Source organism: Lacerta agilis, chromosome 10, assembly GCF_009819535.1.
Source record: "Lacerta agilis isolate rLacAgi1 chromosome 10, rLacAgi1.pri, whole genome shotgun sequence".
Classification (NCBI taxonomy): Eukaryota; Metazoa; Chordata; class Lepidosauria; order Squamata; family Lacertidae; genus Lacerta; species Lacerta agilis.
The window spans coordinates 22,598,971-22,618,426 of record NC_046321.1 but is presented as its reverse complement, the minus strand read 5'-3'; the positions used below and the strand labels follow the sequence as shown (position 1 = coordinate 22,618,426).

At 42.8% G+C, this 19,456-nt stretch overlaps 1 protein-coding gene across 1 annotated transcript in view; it reads right to left on the bottom strand.

Moving 5' to 3' along the window:
- STAB2 (stabilin 2) overlaps positions 1-19,456 on the bottom strand; it is an 82,844-nt gene that overhangs the window by 26,438 nt on the left and 36,950 nt on the right. The window contains exons 31-49 of the mRNA XM_033161812.1: positions 18,731-18,808; positions 18,404-18,502; positions 18,157-18,264; positions 17,028-17,159; positions 15,864-15,992; positions 14,359-14,415; positions 13,490-13,579; positions 11,977-12,172; positions 11,328-11,423; positions 10,798-10,843; positions 10,032-10,108; positions 8,956-9,081; positions 8,294-8,367; positions 6,171-6,242; positions 4,845-4,964; positions 4,596-4,643; positions 3,930-4,013; positions 2,561-2,707; positions 1,164-1,304 (exon numbers count right to left, since the gene is read on the bottom strand). Of these exons, the coding sequence (XP_033017703.1) occupies positions 1,164-1,304; positions 2,561-2,707; positions 3,930-4,013; positions 4,596-4,643; positions 4,845-4,964; positions 6,171-6,242; positions 8,294-8,367; positions 8,956-9,081; positions 10,032-10,108; positions 10,798-10,843; positions 11,328-11,423; positions 11,977-12,172; positions 13,490-13,579; positions 14,359-14,415; positions 15,864-15,992; positions 17,028-17,159; positions 18,157-18,264; positions 18,404-18,502; positions 18,731-18,808 (1,920 nt within the window). The remainder of the gene's footprint in view (positions 1-1,163; positions 1,305-2,560; positions 2,708-3,929; positions 4,014-4,595; positions 4,644-4,844; positions 4,965-6,170; positions 6,243-8,293; positions 8,368-8,955; positions 9,082-10,031; positions 10,109-10,797; positions 10,844-11,327; positions 11,424-11,976; positions 12,173-13,489; positions 13,580-14,358; positions 14,416-15,863; positions 15,993-17,027; positions 17,160-18,156; positions 18,265-18,403; positions 18,503-18,730; positions 18,809-19,456) is intronic.

Here is a 19,456-nt window from a genome sequence, read left to right as displayed (position 1 = left end):
ATTCCATTCCTCCCGTGCTGCAGATGTGTGTGGGATTGTTGCATGTCGCATGTCTGTTTACATTCCAGCACTGATTGTTGAAGACTTGTGAGTGGAAAGGGAGATACGCTGTTTCCGCTCTGTATGGCTTTTGCTTTTCTTGTTCTCTCTCGGAGGAGAAGACACACAACATGGACTACACCCAGTCAGCTGATGGGAGTTCTGGTGCAAAACATTGGGAGGGCCCCAGGTTTTCCAAGGCTGCTCTATAGCAGGGGTCAGCAACCTTTTTCAGCCATGGGCTGGTCCACCGTCCCTCAGACCTTGTGGTGGGCCGGACTATATGTTGGAAAAAATAATGAACGAATTCCTATGCCCCACAAATAACCCAGAGATGCATTTTAAATAAAAGGACACATTCTACTCATGTAAAAACACACTGATTCCCGGACCATCCGTGGGCTGGATTGAGAAGGCGATTGGGCCACATCCGGCCCACGGGCCTTAGTTTGCCTACCCCTGCTCTATAGTGACAGCAGCTAGAAGAGTTACAGGCTCTCCCTTCTACTTTTCAGCCTCTTTTTAAAAAGACTTCTTCAACGTGCTTTTTAAACATAAGAAAAGCAAGAGACAGTGACATCTAGTGGTTAGAGAGCTGGACTAGGACTTGGGAGAGCAGGGTGCAAATCCTCACTCAGCTATCAAGCTCACGGAGTGACCTTGAGCCGGCCACAGCCTCCCAGCATGACCAACCTCACAGGGTTCTGAGGATAAAAATGGGGAGGAGAACCAAGTGTGCTTTCCTTGGCGGAAAGGTGGGATAGAAATGTAGCAAATTAATTAAATCAATAAAATCATGCCAGAAGTACAGGTTAGCAAAGTGTAGTTACTGTTGAAAGTATTGATGCAAATGATCTAATTGAATTACTTAACAAAACAATGCGGTCTTTTTTTTTGCAACAATTGTGATTTATCCATGTTTTAGTAAGAACAAATAACTATGACAATTAATTATGGTAAGAACAAATAACTATGACAATTAATTATGGTAAACATATCACCTAAGTGACACACAGTAATATTTATTTCAACTAATTAAGCAACTAATCAGCTGAAAGCGAAGTAGTAAAATGTGACTGAACAACTTTTAATTAGTTGAAAATACCAATATAAATTTTACACACCCTCAGAGTTTTTGGTTGGGTAGGAGGGAAATCTTGAATCCTCTGTGGAAACAAGGCCTTGTCTATGAGATGTATTACCCCATTTGTGCTGATTAAATCACTGGTTAAAATCTTAGCGTCTCCATTCAAAAAAACTGAATTCTGAAAACAAACACAAAAAAACAAGGTATGGATTCTACAAGTGCGTGGTCTCACATATGTTTTAAAATAGAATAAATGTACCAGGAAATTAGGCAATGGGATAAAGCTCCAGGGACTTAAATGCATGTCAGCAGTAGCTGGATCTGCATACAGCTTCCCTCTCCGTTGAGCCATCAAATCTCAGGTGGAAGTTTCTGAATGAAGTACCTCCAAACTGGAATGACTCTGCCCAACCAGACTGGCCATAGCTCAGTGGGAGAGCAAACTACATTACATGCAGAAGGCTCCATCTTCAAACTCTGGCATTTCCAGGTGGTAATCTGGAAGTTACTCCCTGCTTAAAACCCTGGAGAGTTAACTGTCAATGCAGACAATACTGTGTTGATCTGACTCAGTATAATGCAGACTCCTATGTTCCTATGAGAGGCCATTGAATCCCCATGGCCATAGAGATTTAAAATTAAAAAACATGCAGTAAAGCATGGAAATATAGGCTGCTACACCTTTAAAACATTCCCTTCCAAGTCCTTTCCAAAGTTTCCCACTTCCACTTAGCATAGTTTGGTAAATTAAAAATTGTTTATTTACAAACTCTTCAAAGGTCAGATTCAAGTGTTTTTCCATATAGTAGCAACAAAACACAGCCAGTTAAACTTAGGCTATAAATTGATAAGAGTTTCTAAATTACGGTATTTGTATAGAAACACAGAGATGGCTTGCTAAAGCCACATGTTCTGAGCTGGGAACAACCAGACCAGATGTCTTTCCTGGTAGGGTTACATGGTGGAAGAGAGAGAGAATGAAGAGTTTGGTATCCCTTCCTCCCAATGTGAGGGGATGTGACCTAGCTAAGCCTGGCAGGACAGCTTACTCTATGGTCTTAACCCCTTCATGCATCAATTAGAGTTAAGCATGTTGGTTATATGAGGCTTATTTATCCCACACCAAGTGGGTTGGGAGAGGAGGAATGGGCTTTTTTTCATCCATAGCTGGCATGGAAGCCAAGTGTAGTGGGATCTGCCCATTGGTTCACCTACTCACCTGCAAAGCATTCCCTGTCACCTGTGGTGACCCAGCAACTTGTTAATGCAATGCTGCAGAAGAGCTCATCTGGTGGGTTGCAACCATCGACCCATTAGATTAGCATTCCTTTGAGCCTCACTGCTAATGCTGATCCATCCCAACACCTTAAGAAGACTGCATCTCTGATTTCTAAGGAGGTGACATTACACATGTGCTGCCTAAGGCTTAGTTACCTGTGAGAATGTGATCTTAAGCTGATCTCCGTGGAGAGTGGTGACAGTTTTATCAGATGTCATATCACTATAGAGCAGCCCTGCACAGCCTACTATATGATAGCGAAGCACCTGGGGCATCCAGCCTTTGAGATTCCAGTCATGAACCTTAGGTAAGAGTCAGAAAACGTAATAGTTAAGGAGGGGGAGCAAATGGTACTGCTGCAAATGCACCCAAAATACTGCTGTTGATTTTGCTGCCTCATTACCATGAACAGGCCTGTCTAGGTGGGAGTCTGGGATCGGAGGCACATAATTGGTGCAGCCTACTCTGGTACACGTTTACTTGGAAGCAAGTCAACTGTGTTCAGTGGGGTTTACTCCACAGTGTGCCAAGGGCTGGAAATATTAATATACTGTTATGAGTTGAGGGTGGGGAGGGCTGTATGCCGATACCCTTCGAATTCATGGATCCTGCACGGATCCAATTCCTGGAATAGCCAGACTGGTTTCCCGGTGAGGTAATGGCCCTAAATATGAGTTAAGGTAACAAAGGAAGTGGTTCTGCGCCAGGGAGAAAATGGCTGGGGGGCTGCCTTCCTCAACTTGCTGGTAGTTAGACAAAGGCCAGAGGGGAAACTGGAGTTATGTGAGCTGGAAACAAGGCAGAGAGTCAAAGCCATGCCTTATTTCTGCTGGAATCCAAGACTATGGCTATTGGAGAAGCAAGACCCTTTTGGGGCGTCAATGCTGTGAACCTGTCCATTGTAGGCTCAGGTTGTATATTTGTGTAAGTAAACCATATATCATAAAGACGGCAGTGTATCTGCTGTACTGCATTCCAAAGGTAACACAAACCCCTGGGTGAGTGCCTGGCACCGCTGGAATCTGGCACCGCTCTGAGTTTGGGTTGGTGTAACAATGCTTTCCTACAGCACTACTTTGGGAGGGAGGAGTCACCTCACTCTAGGGGATCTAATCCAGGGTAATGGATCTGCTGCCTTGTTAGGAGAGTCTGTTTGCTTCCACTGATGCTCTGTTGTATATTCCCAAATAAAGCACAAGCCGCCGAGATAACATAAGGCTCTAGGGCTCTGTTATCTAAATGAAATTAAGCTCAGCAGCCCTGTCCCTAGAACTTCTTGCCACCATGCATGTAAGTTACTAGACTGAATAAATGTTTACTGGGGGCTGGCAGAGGTGGACTTCCTGCATTTCTATGCTCGGCACAGAGAAAGAACAGAACTCTTTATCCCTCCATCTCCACCCGTCTCACCCACCTGTAAGGAATGTCAGATGCTCCCTGGCATATAGTTCATTGTTGGCTATGTCTACCAGGCTAGTGCTTAAGTATAAGGCCGATTTGCATTATTAAGATTGATTTGCTTACTTTTGGTAAGTTTAGATATGCTTGGTTGATTGGTGCAAAAACAGTGAATGGGCCTGCTCCGACAATGTCATTGATGTCAGAGTCCTACAAGAAAGGAAGGAAAATGTTAAACATTTTAGGCTAAAAATGTATATTGGGGTAAAGTGTTATAAAATGCATTTTGTTGTTCAGTCGTTCAGTCGTGTCCGACTCTTCGTGACCCCATGGACCAGAGCACGCCAGGCATGCCTATCTTTCACTGCCTCCCACAGTTTGGCCAAACTCATGCTAGTCGTTTCGAGAACACTGTCCAACCATCTCATCCTCTGTCGTCCCCTTCTCCTTATAGGTGCAAATAACAACAACAACAACAACAAAATAGCTTGCAAAATACGTGTATTAGAAAAAGTGCATACAAAGGTGTTCGTCAGGAAAAATGTGCGCTAAAGTGCTGATGAATTTACATGAGGACATTAAAAAAAAAAGATCACAAACCAATGCAGAAACGTAGCAAGCTGAACTTAAGTCTGGAAAAACAAGTAACTGAGGGCTCATCCACAATATGGCTGGCCATGTTTATCATGTGTGCTTTGCCTATAAATAACAACTTTGGCAAAGCTTTCAAAATGTGTGAGTGAAAATGATCACTGATAGAGATCAGGACTTGGGAGGGCAAGTCTATCTTACCGTTAGATATCCCTTAAACCGAGTAGTGTTGTAATCTGCTGCAAGTTCCTATAAAAATAAATAAATAAATAAATAGATTACAGAAGGCAGCAATGACAAAATAGAAACTATGTAGGCCAGGTGTGGGGAACCTTTGGCCTTTCAGATGTTGATGAGCTACAACTCCCATCAGGCCCAGCAAGAATGCCCTATGGCCAGGGATAATGAAAGCTGTAGCAGAACATTCTACAATAAAAAAGGAAGTTTTACCACAAATATACTGCCTCTGCAAGTAAATCCATCTCCAACGTAACTGGGTCGACAGACGCAGGTCCTTTCTGAGTATTCAGTATCATTGCAGACGGCATTTTGCGAACAGCCACCATTATTCTGTTAGGAAGGGAACCCAACATTAAACAAAATCTCCCCCGTGAAGATACATCTCAGTTCTAGTTTAAGAAAAAGAATAAATCTATGAATAAAGTGAATGGCTTTTACATTTCGCTCGTTTCAATGGGACATGGCCCTTCCATAGTCAACACTGCCCACTCAGTGGCATAGAGATTCATGATCATAAGGATTTAAGAAGCAGCAAACAGCGAAGTCTTCAGTGGGGAAGGGCAGGAGACCAGGGGCCATGAGTGAAGGGGCTCTGGGGATGCTGTAGAGCAGTGTTTTTCAACCTTTTTTGGGCAAAGGCACACTTGTTTCATGAAAAAAATCACGAGGCACACCACCATTAGAAAATGTTAAAAAATTTAACTCTGTGCCTATATTGACTATATATAAAGTAATTTTTCAATTTTTCCCACGGCACACCAGGCAACATCTCGCGTCACACTAGTGTGCCGCGGAACAGTGGTTGAAAAACACTGCTGTAGAGACCCTGCACTCCCCTTGCCCAAAAGGCGAGGAGGGAGGCATGCCATTTCCGTCGCCCGAACCGCACAGAGGGGTGAAACGCAAGGAGGGGAGGTGGAGACTGGGGGTGCCAAAATTCTTATGTTGGGTTTGCAACCGGAAGGGGCCACTCCCGGATTCTGCAAGCGACTAATACAGACATGGAATTGTAGCTCTGCACTGTACATAGTATGCACAATAAACCTGTTAAAAGACAGGCTGGACTTTTGCCTCGTAACTTGCGAGCAACCATCACATGGACCTTACAGTAACTAAGCATCCTGAGATGGTGAAGCAAGTCTGGAATGTGAATCCTGTGGACTGACTTTTAAAAGGAAGCGCTGAGTCTCAAGTCTTCCTTGAAAGTTTTCCTCCCTTGTCCTATCTTGCACGGGCCGTAGCGACCCAGTGGCAGAAGAAATGCACCAGGCTGATCCTGGTGAGTTCACTCCTGTCTCAGGTTTAAGTTCAGAGCAAACAAAGCAGGCTGGTTGCACTTTCATGTGTAGCTGAAATGCAAGCAAATGGCAGCCATGTGCAGGGCCAGTAGATGCCAGTTTCTCATCAATCTGCAGGAGATGTTAAAAAGTTCTTGTTTGGGATTCCTGCTTTGAATGGACCTTTGTCTGTTTGGTAAGAGACACACCTCAAAGCACAATGTCAATGAAAAACCAGGCTGATATGAAATGTACTCACAACTGAACAGAGACTGATGTAGCTGCATGATTTGCCATTGCCAGAATATCCCTTTAAACAATTACACGCTGCCTGCCAGAAGAAAGGGGGGTGGGGAGGAAACCATGTCAAGTTCTGCAAGGAGAATATAATTGGCTCTGCTTATGTGCATGGAAAATAAATAAGGCACAGAATAATATATCCTGTTCTGGGCTCACATCTCTTTTCTAACATTCCTTTTTTCATAGGCAAAGCATATAGCCTAAGGTACGTTTTCTCATTTCTGCCAATGCATTTCATCAGTTGAAAGAGCCCAATATGATAAGCTATTTGAGCCTTAATATTTTTTAGAAGAAAAGGGGTGGGGGAAATGTTGCAATTGGTGTATAACAAGTTAGGTCTTTGTCACTCCAATTTATCTTACATAGCTCAATGGAATAAAAATAGCCAGAGACCTCGTTACCTAGGCAACTTACTTTTATTTAGTCCGTAAAGTTGTTTGCTAGAATCCTCAAAATATGAGGGTTTTTTTAAAACAAAACAAAACAAAAAAACACCAAAACCTAATATTTTGGACTTCATAATTCTGTGCTCAAAGTACGGCACTCAGCACACACATTTGCTGGATCTAGATACATCAAAAAGACATTTCAGGAAAACACGTTGTAAACTTCATTACGGGACTCCACAGCGCCATCTAGTGTTATAACGCATATAAAAAGATCCCACAAATGGAAGCAAATGGAAGCTGCTTCCCTGGCCGCGCAACAATTTAAACAGGCATAGCCACGCTCCTAGGCAAACCCGAATGGCTGGCCGGGGGTGTGACGCGACTGGGGATCCTGCTGATCCTCCGCCCACTCCCGGGTCGCTGCAAGGACCTGGATTCCCACCCGCAAAGCCGCCCCTCCCAAAAGGGGGAGCTGACATACAAAAAGCTTTTTCTTTACTAATGTAGCTGAGCCCATTATTTCAATAATCCTTGCAAGGGAGGACCGCATTATTATTATCCCCATATTACAGATATGAAGTGAGGTTCAGACTTCCTTAAGGGCACTGAGTTAATTGGTTGCTGAGCCAAGGTGTGAACTGACATCTACTCCACTAAACTGTTGCAGTTAAAACAGGATATGGGAAAGGACAGCCCCCCCTCCCATTCCCACACCACAGTCAGCAACAGAACGAGAACTTTGGGTACAAAGAGATCTTAAGTTTCAATCCCTGGCATTTTTAGTTAAAAATTATCTCAGGCAGCACATGGTGGGAAATACTGGTGGGAATCTTTTTCAGCCAGAGGACCACATTCTGGGACCACGTGCCAGTGGGAGCGCTGAGGGGGAGCCAAAAGGTGATGAACAAAGGTGATCTTACCATTGTTCAGTAGGCTACATTACAGTCACAACCAAAAATCTGAAGTTTCTACACACTTCAAGGACATATTCTAGTCAGGCAAAAGCACTCAAGGAAGGCCTGTAAGGGGTGTTACCTGGGGAGAAGGGTGTGTGGCCTGAGGGGAGTCTTAGGTTTGGCCAGAGGGGCCCGGGGGGCCAAATTTGACCTCTGGGCCTGAGGTTCCTCACCCTGCCCAAGATGCCAAAGAACCACTGTAAATGGATCAATGACCTGTCTCAGTTTAAGGCACCTTCATAGGATCATATGTTGCCATTTCATGGGAGGTGAGCCTGACCCCATCCATTGGTAGGAGAAGAAGCCGGGTGCAGAGAGCTTCCTTCTTGCTTCCATGCCACAAATATCTCCAGCTGCCAGTTGGACTGAAGAGCTGAAGGGAAGTGTTCTCCGGCCTCCAACACTGGCCAAGAGACTCCGGAGGGCCACAGCCAGATGCTACCTTTTGCCTTCCAGGAAGAACATATTGGCATGGGTAGAGATCAGCTTGGCCCCATCCCCTCACCCAACTATTCCAGTACTTGCTTTATACTTTCTTCATCATTCCCATTTCTTTTGTATCACATGTATTAGATTGCGAGCCTATGAGCAGGAATTGGCTTATTTTCTAATACATGCACTTAGTGCTCAGGAAATTTTAGGTGCATTGTAAATGCTAGTAATCAATCTGTATAACAGCAGCAGCAACAAATTAATGCCTGCAATGTGCATCAAAATGAGATAGGAGCATTACTTACCTGATTGGGTCCAGTGTGAGTGCACTCTGCATTTTTATCACACCCACCATTATTCTCCACGCAGGGATTGATTTCTTTATGTGACAAACACAACAGAGGAAAAAAGTGAGTACTGTTCTGATTACGAGGGGCACTGCCAAATGAAAGTTACTACTTTCCAATAATTCTTGCTTGCTGTTGCCCACTGGGACCCCCCTTTGGTTTGGCTACAAGTGTAAAATAAAATTATGGTATTTGTAGCAGTTTGTGATGGCAATGCAGCTATATGCCTTTCCTTGAAAGTGCTAAACAACTTGCAGTAAAATCAAAAGTCTACAAGTTTTGTCAAATGTGTAAAGATTTTCTTATGCATGGAGATTCTATTTTTATTTTTACCTGGGGCTACTTTGAATCAAACCACCCTGCATGTGAATTATGAAATGGTTCTGCCCTGTTAACACCTTCACTCTCTGAACATGTGAAATCATGAATATACAAAAAATATCCCCAAGAGGTAAGGTTGTGACTCGTGACTCCTAGGCCCGGCTCAGAAAATCAGCCATTGCCCTAATCTCCATGCAGCTAACTGATTTACATGAGATTGTATCAATACATACATTATGTAGTCATGCTGCCTATTTATCAATCTCTTAAGAGCTATATGCCATAAAACAAGCACTTACCAAAGCAGACTATCCCATCTCCAGTATAACCTGCATTGCAAATGCACACTCTGTTTCCTGGAGTGGTGCGTCTGCATTCTGCTTTGAGAGAACAACCTCCATTGCTGGCTTCACATGCATTGATAGCTGTAAAAGAACAAAGAATATAAGGTATGGCTGCGATCCTCAAGACACTTTGGGTGATTTCAAATAGCATGCAGTAGCACACACGGGTTTGCCAGAAAAATACAACCATACAATGGGGGCAGAGGGTTGATGTATGCTGTGATTGCAGTTTGGGCCAGATACTGAGAAAGAGAGAAGCACCGTTGGGTGCAGGCCCTCTCTGTGGGAACCTGATGTTGGATAGAACATTAGCTGCCTTGCTGTTTGCCTCTACTGATGTCCTACTGTTTGTCGGGGAGTGTGCAGAGTGCTCATTCAACACACCAGCAGAGTGTGTAAATGGAACCAAAAAGCACCAGTTTTAGGTAGGGTCAGTCCCTTTACTGACAGTATAACGCAGTTCCCACAGCTTTAAGGTTACGTACAGTTGTAGTATACAGTCCTTCCAGCAGCATACAGCCTCCTTCCAGTGTTCCAGCACAGACTAGGCTCTGGCCAAGAGCAAACTTGCTTCCAACACAAGTGGATTTATACTTTAGATTGTGCTGAGTTTCTCCCACATGCTTAACTAGTTTCAGGTGCAAGACAAATTAGCCAGCACACCCAACTTAACCCTTTCCTGTCTTTTTTCCTCTGCATGCATAGACCCTTATATATCAAAACTATTTGCATATTTGCTAATAAAGAATATACTTTAAAAAAAACCTGTAACCTTCAGCGCTCTCCCCTCTGAAGGGAGTATCATGAGTCATGCCATGCTGCTTCAGAAACTCCTCACTCCTCAAGGGAGTGGGGAGGAGCAGACACCACACATGACCACTTGTGAGCAGAACAGTCCTGTTCATTGAAACAAATGGTGGTGGGATCCAGAGGTTCTGGTATTTTCCCAGCCTCCTGCCCCACCAGTTTCTTGTGAATGGGAGGCACAGTGAATATGGTATGTCCAATGGAAAAGGACAAAGTCCACTTGCCTGTACAATATGTCCCGTTCCCTTTAAACCCTGCTGCACACTTGCAGTATGCTCTGCCATAGGAATTGAGAAGGCAGCTAAGATGGAAAAAGGAAAGTAAAACAAAAGCACTTATTTTGCAGCATCACCACTGCTTATTTCATACAATATTTTCCCCCCAAAAGGTTGACAGACCCATGAAAGCAGATCTAAAATCTCTACGTCAATCTTTAGAAAGCTGTATTTTTATAAAAACGTAGTACGTGGGGCCAAAAATCCAATCCCAACTTCATACACATTGTAGGATGTTTTACACCATTTTTGGTACAATATTCTCCAACACATACCAAGCATATCATTTTATTTGTTTTGTTTTGTTTAAAAGCATTTATATACTGCTTAATATTTCAAAAATCTCTAAGTGGTGAGTTAAATTATAAGCAGGCCAGTAGCTTGAAATTTTATGTAATCTAACCTCTTAGAGAACTAGGACAATCAATTTCTAGTTGAGTTTTTTAAAGTGTTGCGTATGTCAAATTAGATTGCCTGAAACCGTTGCAGGGCAATTATGACAATTTCTATGCCAATTGTTGCTAGCCCATATGCATTAACAGCATAAATTTGGATACTGTTCCTGTGAATGACTACTGCAAAACTCCCATGCTGGTTGGTGCCTATTTTTGCCAAGCCCTCACCCTCTGTTTCAATGTTCGTGCTATAGTTGCTGGAGAAAGGTGTTGTCTGAATGCAGCCTAAATATTATTAGATAAATTGCTGTCATACATACTTGGCACTGGTGTGGCACGTCCTGTTGCATTTATCACCTTTGATTTCTGCAGGAGGAAAACGACTTTGTTAGTCAACAGTATACGATCCCAATTTACCCTGCTCATCAAAGAGTTGATCTATGCTTGCAGAATGGCTGATGCACAGACCACAGCAGTGGCCTGATGCGCAGATCAATTCAGAACACATGCCGTGCTCTTTCTCAGAACTGCACTGTTTTCTTGAGGACAGTGTATATTTCATTTAAAAAAAAACCACAATCAAAAATTATCTACCCAACTAGAGAACTAAAGCACTTGGAGGGCTGAAGGTCTAAACTTGTAGACAGTGTCTTGGAAGGAATTTTGATGAACTGCAGACAATGGGACCAGAAAGAGCGAAGGCCTAATTTCAGGGTCACATTCAGCTGGTCTGAAAGAAAAGTGGACCTGTGCAGCTTCAGTGATGGTGCCTTCACTGCCTTGAGCTCTGAGTTTTAAATTTGCAGCCCCAAATGCTAGCTCAGAGCGATGGAGAAGCAATCACTCTTACCTTCGTCGCATTTCACACCTCTCCAGCCAACATCGCATTCGCAAGAGCCATCGCCTTTAATATCATCGTTGCATTTTCCATGGATGCAAGGACACTCTAAGTGCAGAGAGGTGATGTTGTAAGGACTGCTCCAGCAGTAACAACAACTGGACTATGAAGGGAGGTCTGCCTTAACGTATTATTCTGACTTCCTTCCTTGCCTTAACATACTCAAACAGGCTTATTTGACTTAAAGCGTGGCTCATATATTATATTTTGCAGATGCAAGAGTCTTTCCCATAAAGCAGAAAACACTACTGTAGCAATATAGCATCTCAAGTGTACCACATTAAGATTTGTGTAAGCAAGGGCTGCCCCTTTTCTTCAAAGCCACAGTAAGCTTTGAAGAACCACAGAAGTTTGCATTATGGCCAGTTACACAGGTCCACTATTTGAATTTCAGTGGACTCTGATGCAAAGTGACCTGATCTGAAGTCCCCAGGGTAACATGCAGCTTGGAATGTAATGATCACTCGGGTTTCATACTACTCTTGAATTTTGGGACATGGTTCTTGGAACAACAACTAAACGGACCTAAATCTGTCTCTTCCAAGTCAAAGAGAGCCAAGCAACTTAACTAGTTGTCTCAGTGGTCTGAAACCTGAAGTACCTTGATCACAGGCGGTGCCATATTTGCCCTTGATACACTTTTCACAGGCTACTCCCTCGAATCCTGCTTCACACTCACAAGTGCCATTGCCATTGAGGCCATCTAAGCAAATCCCATTTCCAAAGCAAGTGTTTCCAGCCAGTCCTGGACAAGGCTCGCACTGAGGGCCATAGAAGCCCGCACAACACTCCCTGAACTGGAAAAGGAACAAACAAGGTAAGGCAAATGCAATTGCGTATAGCAGAATAAAAGAGAAGAGGTGCCATAAAAGGACTATGAATTAAGGCTGGAACTCTTGAGCTGCCTTATTTATAGTGTGCTACAGTCAGCCACAGAGGCCCTCCTCACATACCCACAAGTGGGTGCCATATTTTTTCTGTGTACTGGATGTTTTTTGACTCAAAAATCACGTCAAAAAACTGGGGTTGTCCAATACACACATAGTGCCATGGGGGCAGGGGGAGAAGCGGGGCACTGCCAGCCAGCCGTTTGGCGGGAGCGCGGCTTCCCTTGATGCCACAGTGAGCGGGGAGCGATCTGGGTGCTGTTTCCTGCCTGCAGCTGCATGGGGGGGGGAGACAGCTGCATGCTGCCAGCCAGCTCGTTGGCGGGAGCGCAACTTCCCCCGATGTCGCTGCATGCAGGGGGCACTCCCTGGGTCGTTCCCCGCACCCACCAGCATCAGGGGAGGTTGCACTCCCACCCACTGGATGGCTGGTGGGAGCGCAACTTCCCATGATGCAGCTGCATGCGGGAAACAATCTAGGGAGTGTTTCCTTCTGCAGCTGCGTGGGGGGAGAGCCTCAACAACTTTGGGCCATCTCCACTCATTTTCTTAAAATTGTGTTCCAAAAAATTTGGGTGTGTGTGTGTCATCTTATACATGGGGGTGTGCAGACGGAAAAGTATGGTAATATGAGACAGGTGGTAATATGAGACAGGGCTTTTTCAGTGGTGGCCCCTTGCGTATGGAACTCCCTCCCCAAGGAGATAGGTCCTGCCTAGAAGAAAATAGAAAATGGACCAAACCTAACAACTCCCCTCCCCCTTTGGTTAGGGCAACCAAACAACCTGCATTCTTATTGTTAATCTGATGATGCAAGCTAGTTTTGATGATGATACATATTTGTTTTGTTTGTTTTTTGCAGCTCTGGTGGCTTTTAGATTTGTAAAATGTCTAATTTGTATGTGGTTTTAATAATTGGATTGGTGATGTTGTTGCTTTATGAAACAAGCAGCCAATACAATGCCCTGCAGATATTGTTGGGTATTATTTTTTCAACAACCCTTGGAGGGTTTCACATTGGCACTTTGTCTTTGTTTCGTTTTTTCATACCAAGCTTCTTTGAAAGGACCATGCTCCTAAGAAATCACTTTAATAAAACAATTTCTCCCTATAGATACGATAGTCGGTTCTCAATGTTGTATTTCTCTGCCACACCCCAACCCCCTTACATTCTATCAGTGTCGTGATAGTATGACAGATATACTTTGGATGGTAAAGAATACCCACAATTGTGGTTTTACTGCATTTTGGCTGGCATCCGTAGCGAAGGGACAATCTAGTGGAATGGAGATACAAGCAGCTCACTTTCTGGTGTTCCTGTACAAAAGAAGTGGACAGTTTTACACTTAAAACATTGCATCAAATTCAGCTAGTGAAGATCCCCTGAAATATTTTTCAATGGAAAACGCTAATTGAAAGTGCCCAAATCCTATTCAAAATTAACGGTCAATTAGCACAAATGGGCAAAATAACCTGACTCACAATAAGGCACTAACAAATGAATGTTGGAGTTATTTCTCTTGAACTGAATAAATATACTAAGTTTAGAAACTTGGGAGAAAATCCAGCTCCTCCTGTAAATTCAGAGGTCACAGTGAAGTTTATTATGTCCTATGGATTCTGCAACCGCAGGAGGGGGTGGATTGTGTTCTACGGGTTATATCCTATCCTAGTCATACTCAGGAGTAGGACCCCCACACACAGCAGGGGTAGGAAATGTGTACCCTCTATATGCTGCCAGATTCCTGTTAGTCTTAGCATGAACGAATTGACAAGGCCACAAGTGTTGTAGTCAGTAACAGTTCGTGGGGTGGGGGCACTCAGCCGACGTCCTGTCACTGATTGTGGCTTACTGTGAGGGAGAGGGGTGAGGTGGCAGCAAGGTCAAGTGCCAGATTGGCTTTGCCACTGCATTTGTGCTGTGCTAATCTCACCTCCACTCATCTCTCCCTCCTGGGAAGCCGTAGTGGCAACAGTGATGGGACATCAGGCAAGTGCCGTCATCCATTGCTGATTGTAATCTACCAACATCTGGAGGACAATAAGTTCCTTACTACTTACCGGTATTTATAGCAATTTAATTCTAAAATATTTACCAGTGGTGTAGTTCCACTAGGACAGCTAGGTATGGCCAAGCACGACAAACACTTTCCCTTCAAAACAAAGCAAACACATTTTTTTTCTCAGAGGAAGGGGCCATGATATATAATTGTGTCACAAATGCCTTAAGTGGCCCCCCCGTTTCATTAGTGCTTCCCACATTTGTTCCCTGCAGTTACATGTTACATGTTTTAACAACAGTAGCCTGACACCATTTAATTTATTCATCTCTGCTCATCGATCATTTGTGCAAAAACCAGAAGAGGGAAAATGAAGGAGATTGAGAGAACAAATGTGCCATTTCAATCCTTGATCGGCCATGAAACTCACCTGGTGCACTGCCTATAAACCTAACATTCCTCACAGGGTTGTTCTGAGGATTAGCTAGGGAGGCAGGAGTCATATAAGCTGCCCTGAGCACCTTGCAAAAAAGGGTGGAATAAAAGTGTCATAGCAAATATGCAAGCTTGGGAGTTTACTTGCAATTAAATTGACTCATTGATTGATTCACTTGCAAGTAGTTTGAAATGGCAAACTAGAGACCATACTTGCAAGTAACTATACTAGCTTGACTTTTAACTTGCAAACTTGAAGGGGGCAAAACATATCTTTTGTATGCCATCTTGAGTTTATGTTGGAAGCAGCCTTCTATGTTCAAACCCTGCTGCAGCAGCCACAACTACTAGTAAAAGCAAGTATCTATGCCTAGGCACCATCTCCTACATCCAGTAGAAATAGGGAGAAAGTAGGGAAGATCTTAGAGACGCAGGTGGCACTGTGGAGCCACTGAGCCTCTTGGGCTTGCTGATCAAAAGGTCAGTGGTTTGAATCCCTGTGACGGGGTGAGCTCCCATTGCTCGGTCCCAACCTAGCTGTTAGAAAGCACACCAAAAAGTGCAAGTACCGGTAGATAAATAGGTACAGCTCTGGTGGGAAGGTAAACGGCATTTTTGTGCACGGCTCTGGTTTCGGTGTTCTGTTGTGCCAGAAGCGGCTTAGTCATCCTGGCCACATGACCAGGAAAAACTGTCTGCGGACAAACACTGGCTCCCTCAGCCTGTAAAGTGAGATGAGCGCTGCAACCCCAGTCGTCTGCGACTGGACTTAACTGTCAGGGGTCCTTTACCTTTACCTTTTTAGGGAAGATCTTTGTCCAAGACCCTGGACAACACTGGGATGGATTGATCAATGGCCTGATTTAGCAAAAGCCAGCTTCACATCGTACCATATAGATATTTCTACTTGTCAGATCACTAAAGATGTATAAAACCAGATCAAAGGTTGTAGGGTTAAATTAGCCAATGTATGTTAATGGATTGTATTGCATTCTATCAAACGGCAAAATGAAGACTTATTTTCCCGGAGGACTCGTTGAATAAAGCTATGTTCTATATATTAATTATTTTTCTTTTTAAAAAAATGCAAACACATTTAATGTATATAAACGTATCTAATGTCTAATGTACACAAACACATAATATATACACAGAAAGACACTTACAAGTACTAGCACAGTATTGTTGGTATCACATCTGTTCTTCTGGATTTCCATTACCCTTTCCAGTCCATGAATTATTCCTTTATCAGTTGCAACATTTGGATAAATTAAGGGCGCCTCATTTATGTAGAGCTGCACACAATAGGTTACCAGTTTAGTACACACCAGGCGGACATACTTAAAGGATCATTTGTTGCATTAACTTTTACACAGCAAATATTATCTTGCTATTCCAGTAACTGTAATAAAAGGCACTGCAGAGTAAAGAATTGAACTTGAAGTGTGCAGTTGAAAAAGGTCTCATGTTTTACATTAAGGGCTGCAGCTCAGCGAGAGCATGCAGAGGGCCCCAGGACCAGTCCGCAACATCTCCAAATGGGGCAGGAAGAGACCCATGTCAGAAATCTGGAGAGCTGCTGCTGGAGACGGTGCAGGAAGATTGGAAGAAATTTAAAATTTATATGAAAAAATATTGTAATGTTTAAATCTCTTGAAATCCTAGGAAAGCAACTAGAGGTTTCTGGCATAAAGTTGGGTATAAATGATTTAAATTATGATTAGATAGTAAATTATTATGTATTTAAATATGATAATGAATTTAAGATTTAATTTATGGAACTGCTAAAAGAAGAATGAAATTGAAACCCAGAAAGGAGAGGTCGGAGGAAGTCACCCCAAGATGTTAAAGGAACAATGTGATGTTGATAAAAGAGTTGTTCGTGTTGTGTTTTTTTTTTTGGTATATGTTTTATATCTTATAAAATGAATAAAAAGGTGGTCTCGCCTAGGGCGCAAGAAGCCCTAGCACCGGTCCTGCTTGCAACAACAGGGACCTTAAAACAGTTGACTCTAGTCAACGGTGGAAGTTAATGTTGATTCATTTGCTCTTAATCCCAATTTCTGAACTTTAACTTAAGTTCTTAGTTCAGCACTTAATGCATATGATTAATGTTTACATATGGTGAATGGCCTCATTAGCTAGGAATGTAAATACCATTATACCAATGTGTAAGCCTCACTAATGTAAATTTATGATCCAGATCATTGAAAGCAATGGAGCTTCTACATTCAGTTACCCAGATGTAAATCTTTTTCCAGATGAGGTATTCAGATAAGCAGGCAGTACCAAAAGCCATCATAATTATAAACAGGGTTTATACAAAGTACCTGGCTATCATGAATGATGAATCCCACTTTATAGGACAACCCAAGCATGGTTTCCTTGAACATCCCATTATGCATTTCATTCTTCAGCAGCTTCTCCTCTAAAATAACATGGTATCGGATCTGGTTTTCATCCTGCAGATTAAATTGATAATTTATGTTACATACTTGAGCAAGGTGTGGAGTTCCAAGCTTTCTGTGACAAAAACAGATGCGAGAAGCAACCAGTAGACAAAGGACTTTATTATCAATTAGCTGTAGGTTGGAGCCAGACAACATATATTTTAGAGAGTGGCTGCCGGGACCATATAACTCTGGTCCTAAAGGATCTTCTCTAGCTCCCGGTACGTTTCCGAGCACAATTCAAAGTGTTTGTGCTGACCTTTAAAGCCCTAGACGTCCCCAGTCCCGTATACCTGAAGGAGCATCTCCACCCCCATCGTTCACTGAGGTCCTCCTCCGAGAGTCTTCTGCTGGTTCCCTCAGTGAGGGAAGCGAAGTTACAGTGAATCAGGCAGAGAGCTTTCTCGGTAGTGGCGCCCTCCCTTTAGATGTCAAGGAAATAAACAACTATCTGACTTTTAGAAGAAGTCAGCCCTGTATCGGGAGGTTTTTAATGCTTGATGTTTTTATTATGTTTTTAGGTATGTTGTAAGCTGCCCAGAGTGGCTGGGGAAACCCAGCCAGATGGGCGGGGTATAAATAAAAAAAATGCTATTATTATTAAAATTATTAACAGTGGCATGAAACAGGTATCATTTTGCATGGTAATGAATGTGCATCCCATCACTGTATGGTAAATTAAAGTTGTAGGGCTTCATTCTGCTTCTTAGGGGAATGCACTAGGGGAATGAGTGTGCACACAATGGATAATAAATAAGTAAATAAGTAAATAAAAACTAATAATGGCATAATGCAGGCTCTGCTCACAGCCCTTGCTATGCAGAGATAAAAGTGTCAAAGAATCAGCAAAGGTTCACATCATAGAAGAATGTTGTATATCACACCACAGCACTTCCTTTAAGCGAGCAGCCTTTTTGCATTTTCAGTTTTTTCTTAAAAGCACCAACCACGCAGCAAGAGAAAAGGTTGCAGATACGCCCCCATAAAAAGTTTGGAAACCAATACATACCAGGGAGGTTAACTGTTTATTCTTGAGGTAGGTTTCAATGGCACTGTTGCTTGGGGCAAAAATGGTATAAGAGGTAGCAGCTTCTATTTCACTTGCCAGATTATATTGCTGTTGTAAAGAGAGAAATGCATTGTTGTTGTTGTTTTAAAATGGGCTGTTACCTATTATTATCTGCATGGCAGTTCAAATAAAAGCATGGATACATACAGCAATGCATGGCACTTCCCAAAAAGGCATGAATACTTACAATAATGTAACCCCTGAAAATGGAGTAATCTGGCATCTGTTCTAAGCGGGTAAGCAGTTTGGGCAATGTGCCACTGACTCCCCGAAGGGGTGTCAGAACCTGCAAACAAAAACACGAGGACAATTTTAAACAGCAGGCACAGGAATGCAAAGCATTTAAAACAATATCAACAATATAAAAACAAAATAATTTTGAGAAACTATTTTTTTCCCTGTTTTACGTGATGTTAAGTGGCCAGTCTAGAGGGAGGGTGGGAGAGAGGGAGAGAAACACCAACTCAGTATTTTACCTCCGTTTCCTAACTATTAATAATAAGGAAGCAAATACCTTATCAATTACATGTATAATCCCATTTGTTGCTGCAATATCACCTGCTACGATGTTGGCTCCATCAACAGAAAAATTCTGGAAAGCAAAGGGGGGTGGAACCATTTAAACAAAACTACCAGCTTTCAAAACAAAATAGAAAATTCTTTCCAGTAGCACCTTAGAGACCAACTGAGTTTGTTCTTGGTATGAGCTTTCGTGTGCATGCACACTTCTTCAGATACACTGAAACAGAAGCCAGCTTTCAGATCACAGCTGGCTTAGGACCTGTGATCTCGCAGGCCCAAAAGCCAAATGCAGCCTTCAAGGTCTCTCTGTGTGGCTCTTGGAAGACTCCCCGGATTTACACCCCCCCCCGCCCCCAGAGCCTTTGCCAAGCATTTTCCAAAACAACATGAGAGCTGAAACACATTTGAAATTCACACGTCTCCAGATTTTGTGATGTAGTTCTCCAATCAGTGTTTACATTCACATATTAGGGGAAAGTGTGCACTCAGATGAATAGACATAGTGAAAATAACGTGCAGAAATGCATTGTACTAGGAGAAACTGCCTGCAAAAATGTGTGACTAGTCAGAATTACATACAAAAATGTGTTTATTGGGGAAAAATTCACATTGAAATTCTTCAATGAAGATTCTTTTTTCTTTTTTTAAAAAAACAACAGATTGCTGCAGACATGTGGAGAACTGAAATTCAGATTGGAAAAATGAGAAACAGAGAACA